At 40.3% G+C, this 9,162-nt stretch overlaps 3 protein-coding genes across 3 annotated transcripts; 1 reads left to right on the top strand and 2 right to left on the bottom strand.

The window, feature by feature from the left end:
* Positions 1-3,384: 3,384 nt before the first annotated feature.
* Positions 3,385-4,090, top strand: LOC141825549 (uncharacterized). The gene is made up of 3 exons (XM_074712929.1): positions 3,385-3,720; positions 3,812-3,883; positions 3,959-4,090. The coding sequence occupies exons 1-3, from the start codon at positions 3,385-3,387 to the stop codon at positions 4,088-4,090; spliced, it is 540 nt and encodes a 179-aa protein (XP_074569030.1).
* Positions 4,091-4,833: 743 nt separating this feature from the next.
* On the bottom strand, positions 4,834-5,518 carry LOC141825548 (early nodulin-like protein 9). Its single transcript, XM_074712928.1, has 2 exons — positions 5,344-5,518; positions 4,834-5,252 (listed from the first exon to the last, which is right to left on the bottom strand). The coding sequence occupies exons 1-2, from the start codon at positions 5,516-5,518 to the stop codon at positions 4,879-4,881; spliced, it is 549 nt and encodes a 182-aa protein (XP_074569029.1). The 3' UTR covers positions 4,834-4,878.
* A 2,744-nt stretch (positions 5,519-8,262) lies between these two features.
* Positions 8,263-9,162, bottom strand: LOC141824719 (protein CHLORORESPIRATORY REDUCTION 41, chloroplastic). The gene has a single exon (XM_074712048.1). It carries the CDS (start codon positions 9,104-9,106, stop codon positions 8,429-8,431), a length of 678 nt encoding a protein of 225 aa, XP_074568149.1. The 5' UTR covers positions 9,107-9,162; the 3' UTR covers positions 8,263-8,428.

Here is a 9,162-nt window from a genome sequence, read left to right as displayed (position 1 = left end):
CAAGAGTGAAGTTAAAGAAGGTAGCAATAAAAGCATTGACGATAGTGAAAAAGGAAGAATACCTCGGAGTGAAGTTGAAAAGAGTAGCAACATTGGTGAAGAGAGTGACAATGAAGAAGATAGCAATTCAGAGGATATAATATGAATGAAGTTGAAAAGTATAACAACAATCACAAATAAGTTGGATTAACTGGCAATGTTGAGGATAAGAGTGAAGATGAAGGTAGTCCGTTGAAATTGAGAAAACTAGCACACTTTAGGCCGCGTCGGATTGGAGAGAATGGTGCCTAAGTAGATTAAAGAGTGAAATATCTTTCATAAAGGGTTCTAAGGGGGACTCTCTCTCGAGTTAGATTTTGTGTTCATTTAGTTGTGATCAGGGTTGCAACTTTGGCTTGTTGAATAACACTATAAGGTTTTCACTTTGTGTGTTTGTATGTTTCTTTGGTAAGGTTGCACATAGTTTGTGCACAAACTTTAGTTTGTATGATTCCTTTTACATATAAATCTATTAACATATTATTTGCTTTAGAAGTGAAATTGATCATTTATCTCGATATATAGAAGGGTATTATAAGATCTTGAATTTTCCATTTTTTTTTTTGGAAAAAAGAACAGTGGTAGGAGAGTCTCCTCTATCATATGAAAGAAGATTAGTACACTTACATTGGTGTTGCTCGTTATAAATAGGAGAAAATAGTATGAACTTAAAATCAAAGAAATTTGCAGAAAACTGAAATCCTTGGATTGCCGCATTTCCTTCGTCAGAGCGATCTTTTTCTTGATCTCCATGATCAGAATCTTCGTTTTGGCCTTTTCTTTTGATTCAAAATCTCTAGAGCCATAGCTTGATACCATACCATTCATATAGATTTGGGCTTTCCTTTGAAGTTTGTTTGGATAGTATTCTATTTCGCTGCAACCAAGTAATCCAAACCCATGCTTGGCACCAAGTTAGAACTAAAGCATTTGCTTGCTTGAATCTTTCTCCTAAAAGAAGGTTACGTTGCAGTATTACGTTTTAATTGAGGCGAAGCAGAACCACCTAGCTTTCGTGAAATTGCATTGACTGAAAAGATGTCTTAAAGACACAATTAGTAGTCGTACCGTTCTTGCTGAGATTTTGTTTGTAGTTGAGGTTGTTGTTTAGTATAGTCATGCAAAGAGTTTGTTCTTCTACGAGCAAAAGAAATCCAAATGCTACCATTCAGACATGACGTTGTATGTTGAATTGACACTAGAACTGCCATTAATCTGCTTTTCCCATATCTCTGGACTCCCGTCAATGATATACATAACCATTCTGATTTTATTCAGCTGATCTTGATGAAGTTGAGTTGCTCTTTCTGATAAACCAAGGCCCAGATCTAATGACTGCTTGCTGATTTGAGAGATTGTAATCTCGGGGGTACTACAAGATCAGAACATCTCTTGGAATTTTGTGAAAGGGTCTGAATGTGAATACGATTTATCAAACCTTAAGTATTCTGCCCCTTCCCCAGTTTTCTACGAGTATTTGCAAGAATGAAGTATGAGTTTCGCAAAGTCTTTCAATAAGAAGCTTACCGATTTCGCAAGTAGAGGCCAAACTCAATGGTGCTAATGATCTGGTAATGCATATTCAAGAGAGCATATGAAAATATGTATTATTATATTCAGTGTGATAAATATTCTTGTAAAAGTCAAGCAGGCCATACTGATGCCTCACCTCACCTCACCTCATTATCCATGTCAAGATGGGAAATACTCTTGTTTATGAAAATTCACTGTCTGAGGAGGACCTTATCCAATCTTTCTGCAGATAGGGGTGGGGGGATGCTGTTGGCAAGTTCTGTCATGGTGACAAGATACCTGATTCTAGGTCGCCATAAATGCATCCCCTGCCTCTTTGTCCTTCAATCAACTAAACTCCAAGCCCTGTCAACATTCCTTTTCCAGTGAACAAGTATCTTATATGCTGACTGCAGGGAAGAACCTGTGGGGGGGGGGGGGGGGGGGGGACACTTAAACACAAAATCATATGAAGGCTAACTCATGCTGTAACTGTAGGATCAAGCTGCGTTTAATCTCGTTCACAAACAGTCATGATTCAGTCTGTCCTTCACATGGATTGTGTGAAGGGCTCACATCAGGAACATATCTTGCATGGCATTGTCAAAGTTGCACGCACAGTTTCCCTTTTATATTTAGCAGGGACCATCTCAATATTCAACGCCTACAATTCTCCCCCTACTGAAAAATCATAAATCACCTTTATCATGAATCAGACAAGTTTATGAATCTTGTAAAATATAAGCCCAAAAATGTCTTGAGTGCATAAATGCTGATGGGTAGAGGAACATGGGAGTGTGGTGGTCAAAATCACCAAAAGAAGAGAGGTCTTTTTCAGAGTAAATTGTGTGGAGTAGGCCCATAATCCATTGTTGTAGAGAGCATATACATTGCACATCAAGTTGTGTCAACTGGTTCACGAGCATTTGTTGCACTCCAATAGCAGCCCCCATGTGGGCAGAGCCACCTCCATGTCGATATCGCCTTTCGGTATCATGGAGGATCAATGATCATCCAAGGCTAGGACTAGGAGGGTCTGAAACTAGAAAACAAAAATCAGAATCAAGTTTTACCTATCTGCAACTTTTGTTGCTACGGTATCAACTCAATAAGGAAAAGAAGTGAATAGATAATCTTATTTCAGAAAAACCCACAACAACAGGTGCATGCATCATTAATGTTTGTAGACCTTTTCTTTGTTTTTGATAAAGATCTAGAAGGAAATCTTGGAGAAGAATTGCAATTAAAAGTGTGATGTTGATGGCTTTTTATATACAAGTTCATCTAGATTTTAGACGATGAGCAGCCAACTAAACTTAGGCAAGATCAGTAAAACTGTTGAGAATTAGTCAGTAGATAACCGATAATGATAGATTATATGTAAAACATAAGTAAAGTGAAAGGTTGTGAGAGTGTGGTGATGTCCAACCGTCCATTTCTCTTCTCACGTCCCAATCCAACCTTTTGTTTTCAAGCTTCTCTGCCTTCACTCTTTCAATCTCACTACTTTCTCACTCTCTCTCTTCTTTGTTGATACTTATAAATAAACCCCACAAGGTCGCCCCCACGGGCGGGAGCAGCTGGTCAGGGCATGGGAGCTTGCAGCATGAGGTAGGCGGTTCGAAGGCTCATGGCGCACATGCGATAACATCAAAATGTGTCATGTTTCCAAATCCTTCAACCACTATGCCCTGGCCAGTCCCGTATTTACCGTGATTTACCTCCTCACAGATGGTCGGGGGGCCGATCGTGTGGGGCCGCTAGGTTGGCGGATTCCAACCTTTGCAGCATAAATAAACCCCACAAGGTCATTCAAATTCCACCATATGAGACATGGAGGAATCAATTAACTCATCTATGAGCAGCTCCTTCTCCTGCTCCATGGATGGTTCAGAGGAGAGTGGCTGGACCATGTACTTGGAGGACTACATGGCATCAGAGGAGAGATCACCAGCTGCTGGTGGCTGCAGCTCCTCCAGTGATATCAGTCTCTCATCCACCATTTCTGATGCTGCTTCATCCACTTTCGCTGCATGGCAGCAGCAGCCATCAGCTAAAGCTGATACACCAGAAGATTACAGAAAACTGAGTCTAAAGAGGAGGAAGGGATTAATGACAAATGCTGATTCTTTGGAAGATACTGCTAGCTCATCTCTTAATTGCCCCAAGGTCATATATAGAACCTGAATTTAAGTACTTATTTATAATCCTCATGATCCCTCTTACGCAAGAAAATATATTCTTTTTAATCTGCAAACAGGATACTGAGAGTTACTTGTCTACTAATCCAACGAAGAAAGATTACCACAGCCTTCAGAGAGGCACACCACAGGTATTTTTCTTTTCCCCCATTTTTATTTAGTTTTGATGCTTTTGCTAATTTTGATTAAATAAATTGGGGTTTTAGGTCATGAATGAGCAAGAATTGAAAGAAGTTGAAGATGAATTCAAGTTTACTGAGGGTACAAATGGGTGTTCAATGTTGAAGAATAGAAGGCTTTATTTTGTTCCTTTGTCCATGTTAGTAGACTACCTGTAGGATAAACCTTCACTTTGGATAATTAACGAGCCTAGAAACTCTAATTGCGCTCAAGAAGTTGTGGACATTTGATGTAATGGATCTTTTAATCAATATGCGTAAACAAGGATATTTGTCTTCTGATTTACAGTGTTTGCAATTGCACTCATGTCTTTAGTAATTATATTGGAGTTAAAAAAGAAAGAGTATTTTAATTTCCTAGAACATTGAATTCATTAAGGTAATAACCTTTCCCTAAATGTAAGAGTAATTTATTTGTCCCGAGATATAACTGAGTTGGTTACGACAAAGCAGAGTTACAAAAATGAGTAAGGGTTTGAATCTCGGCGAAGTGGAGACAATGCCTTCTTACATCGTGGTCAACTACAATTTCTCGATTTACCTTCTCATAGATGATCGTGGAATCGACCGTATAGAACCGTTGGGACGATGGATTCTATTTTTTTTTACAGAAGAGTGTAATATCTTTTGCTTTCTCTTCTTTTACCACATTTATATCATGCAAATAAAAAAACCTAATCCAATGGTTGGTATGCATACATAATAATAATAATAATAATAATAATAATAATAATAATAATAATAATAATAATAATAATAATAATAATAATAATAATAATAATAATAATAATAATAATAAGATTCAAACCAATCACAATTCATACATCGTTTTAAATTATTCAATCAACTCAAGCTTCAGCAATCAAATAAGACAATCTCATCAAGCGTTCAACACACCGCACACAACAAGCCCTGCCATGCAATATGTCTATCGTCAACTGCAAATCTCAAAAAGTGAACGAAAGAGCCGCGATCGCAGCAGCCCCCAGTGAGCTCACCACGCCCACCACCTTGGCAGGAGCCGCATTCGGCGGCGGCGATGGTTCCTCGGTGGCTCCTTCTGCCGGCGGCGAAGCAGGAAGAGGAGCAGGCGCCGGCGAACTCTTATTCGTCCTGTCGGCCAAGACGACCACGTGTAGCTTCTCGTTCTTGTCGCAGTTGTCTTTGACTCCGCTGACGAAGTAGAAGCTGCCGGAGTGGGTGAAGGTGAACACCGTGTTGCCGTCGTTGAATTGGTCGATGTAGGAGGAGGTGTTGCAGCTCTTGTAAGCGTCGCCGTCCACTAAGAAAACAGAGTCCTCGTCCGGCAGGTACATGAACACTTCATTCAAATTAATCGAATTGAAATCGTTAAGATAAATGGCCAATTAATCCACGAACAACAATTTTAAGCTGGTGGTTGTTGAACTTACCTATGGAATCACCAATCTGAAATCTATTTTTTTCAGCCCACTGATTGTAGGACATGGCATTGTTGTCAGGCAGACTCCATCTTCCCGAGCCACCTACCTTGAACTGTGTCCCAGCAGCTAATGATAGAATCATGAAGGAGGAAGCTAAAACCAGGCATACTGACGAGTTTGCCATTAAGGAAGAAGAAGTTTGGATTAGTTTGAGTCTGAGATATGTTGTAGGCTATCACGAAATTAAGATGGTATTTATAGAACTCATTGAGGGTGTGCCAGTAGAAGACTGCTATCTGAGGCAAAGCATAAGTATTTTTGCTGAACAATTTATTTATTTTTTGCTTTTGCCCCACCTGTCTGACTGCCCTTGCAAGTTATACTTTTCCAGTTTGCCTACTGCCATGAGAATATTCATGTCTTGCAAATAAAGCTACAGATATTAACTTCATGCAGATTGGGTTTCTTTGACATGATGGTGTGGAGATGGCCCATGATCTTAAGGCCCATCTATGTTGGTTGGCAGTTGGCCTAATTTTATTTTAGTTTTTTTGTTAATCGGGATTTGTCGATTAATCCCGAAGGTAAACTTGTTTCTTATTTAATCTATCGAGTAAATTTAGAATACAACTTATACGAAGTCTGACCTTTAAAATCCTTCCCATTGAAATTCAAAACATGATCATCTTATTTAACCTCTAAGTGTTTTACCACTGCAATACGAGCAATTGACATGATTAATCTAGGGGCCAGACCTAAATGGTTGACACAATTTATGATAATTCTTTGAGAAAAACATAGAATTATTGAAGGAATTGCTCATCGGAATTGTATTATTACATAAGCTTCATTTGCATTCACAATCCAATATACAACCATATTTAAAAGAAAAACAGGCAGAAACAAAAACATCGAATAGAGCAGCAACTTCCAATGCATGTATAGGATATTCCTTATCATGAGATATGAAATCTAAATTCCTCGGAGCTGGTCTGGTGCTTCATTATCGTCTCCCAGTGAAGCTACATATGGAGCTCTGAGTCTTGATGCCTTTTTCGAAGGCCTTGAGGAGGAGGATGCAGCTTGGTGTTTTCTCCTCTTCGTCTGCTTTGGAGCTCTGGGAGTGCCAGTTTCAGAGCTACTACTGTCTCGGAACGATGTTTCAATGCCTCTTGTTCGATCGGATCCTGATACAATGCAAAACATGGCACTTTCAGTTATGTTTAAAGTATTCTGCTGATGAAGATTGTACCTTGAGAACCCGATCGTCTAACTTGCCCAACATTGCTGAGAGAAGAGAAATCAGATGTGGAATTGAACCTTTTCATCTGCATTTGAACAAGGCAAAGATCACAATCACAACATCGCTTTTCATGAAAGAAAATTGTGTAACATTGGAGGAATGATTCTTCTTCATACCCAACTTGGAGAATGGACAGAGTCGCAATGCCCACCTATATGTGCTACATGTTTGACATCTGTTGGATGCCCAATCTCCATTTCATCCTCCTTAGGAGCTACCAAACCAGAAGAAAACAGAGAAGGGGGGAAACAGAATTTAAAACAACGAAAAGAAAATAACAAAAGAGCCAATTAAAGCATTTACAGAAGATCTTTGATATGTGCTTGAATCCCCTGAATAGTCCTTTCACCCTGGTTGCCATTGTGCTTTTAGAGGGATGGTGCACTGCTCCTGCTATAGAGCTTGAGTTTGAAGATCTTTCCACAAAATTGAAACACTGATTTGGAGAGGATTTTAGAGGAAGGAAAGAGGGTAACAGCAACAGCAGCAGCAACAACAAGGCTTCATAATTAGGGAAACAAAGAGGGAATTCTGTTGCTGTGTTGGTTAGGGAGGTGGGGTGATTCTTGAAAGCGAGGAAATGTGAGCTGGGACGAGAGGCGAACTGTTAACGTCGTAACTGGTTTCCAAACAACGATACTTCGATCGCATCAAATGTTAATTCCATTTTAATTAATTTTCTTTCATTTTCTTCGTAATAGTTTCACAGTTTACATTTACAATTAAAAATTCAAAATCATAAGAAAAATCAAAAGATATTGACTAGAATTTTTGACTTCATGCAGTATTTTTTTCGTCAGAATATCCACGGTGGTGTAAACTGAAAACCGAAATATATTTAAAAAAATATTAATTAAATATCATTTAAACTTTGTTAATCCTCAACTCATAGATATACTGATTGTAATGACTCGCCTAATTAAGATAGCTAGTCTAATCATCGAGTTAAAATAATAACTTAAAATTTTTTGTCGAAATTAATTACCAAGTCACTCATCTAAATTTAAAAATAAAATTTAACAGCCAGAAGAATCATGTGAAATAAATTGGTATGCCAAAAATATTCATCTTTCTAGTAATTGTGGCTCTAATTGTGCTCTCAATCCTGAAACCATGGAAGTGATTGTAGAACAAGCCAAAGTCTCAGCAGGCAGTTTATTTCCAGCTTTGCGGATTCAAAATAGAAAAAGGAGAAAACCACACTATCTGATTGATTTTGTTCTTACAACTTTGGGACTAGTCTTGGTTTGAATGTTGATTATGGATTGAAATCGAGTAGATTAATGCACCAAATTTAAGTCAGTGATGCAGCATCACTTGTTTTAGTTTGTTTCCAGTGCCAAGTTCAGTTTGAGTCAAAGCCAACTGTAATTAACTTTTTGAACTTGTATTTCAGAACTAGTAAGAATGCTGAGATGTTGAACCAATGATAAGTAAAAGCTTCTCTTGAAGAAAAGCTCGAAATAGAACAACAAAAGATATGTAAATTTTAGAAGTTCGAAATAGAGAACTACAGTCTATCTCACTTTCAGCATCAAGCGTGAACACAGCTGGTAAAGTGCCTAAACAAGAACCAACTTGCAGAGGATTGTACTCATTTTGATGTGAGAATTGAATCTGAATCATATGATTTTCAACCGAGAAGTGTTCAATAATTCTGAAAATTTTGTTTTACAGAGTTATGCACGAGCCCATATCAACTCAATTATTGTATGACAGTGATTTTTTGGATTTAGCATTTCGTCGAACATTTCGCTTGCGTTGGGTAGTTGAGTGCACGATAGGGCGGTCTCAGAAAGAAAGGGCCACCAGGATGGCCTGGCGGCATCGGGCGCGGGCTTGCTCGACCCGCTCCGCCAGCGTCTCCTCCTTGACGGCGGCGCGCACCATGGCCATGTCCATCTCCATGAGGCGCAGGACGCGGTTGAGCTCCGTCACCATTCGCTCCTCCACCTCGCCTCCGGCGCGGAGCACTTCCGCCTCCTCCTTCGCCCGCTCCGCCACGATCTCTCCGGTCTTCGCCAGCAGCGCCGGGGACCCGAACTGCCCCCGCCCCATCAAAGTCTCCAGCTTGTCGAGGAAGTCCGCGATGACCCACCCCTTGGGCTTCTCGACCTTGATCTCCTTGGTCCGCTTCCACCCGATCTCGAAGTTGGGCGGCTCCGGCCGCTGAACCGCTGAGCTCCGACGGGAATCGCGGAGTATCGCTGATTTCCATCGCTTCTCGATCTCTAAGGAGGTGTTTGCGTACGGAGGGATCTCCGGGAGCTCTTCGGACGGGCTAGGTTCAGTGGTAGCGGTAGGGTTCGACTTCGCGTCAAGATCAGAGGTTGCAGTGGAGGAGGGAGAAGAAGAGGAGGAGCAGTGAGGGACAGACAAGGAGGAAGGGGGAATCCTTTGGCGTGAAGGATGGGGATGGTAAAGGCGGGAGTAGGGCGAGGAGAAGAGGTGGATGGTGGAGGAAGCCATTGGGGAAGAGGGTTTTGCTTGCAGCGATGCCGTTGGAGATAAGGAAGACAGTGAGT

The sequence above is a fragment of the Curcuma longa genome, chromosome 3 (genome assembly GCF_044706935.1).
Source record: "Curcuma longa cultivar G26 ecotype Majalengka, Jawa Barat chromosome 3, ITB_CL_G26_1.1, whole genome shotgun sequence".
Lineage (NCBI taxonomy): Eukaryota > Viridiplantae > Streptophyta > Magnoliopsida > Zingiberales > Zingiberaceae > Curcuma > Curcuma longa.
The sequence above is the reverse complement of the archived record's forward strand: the minus strand, read 5'-3'. Positions and strand labels throughout refer to the sequence as shown.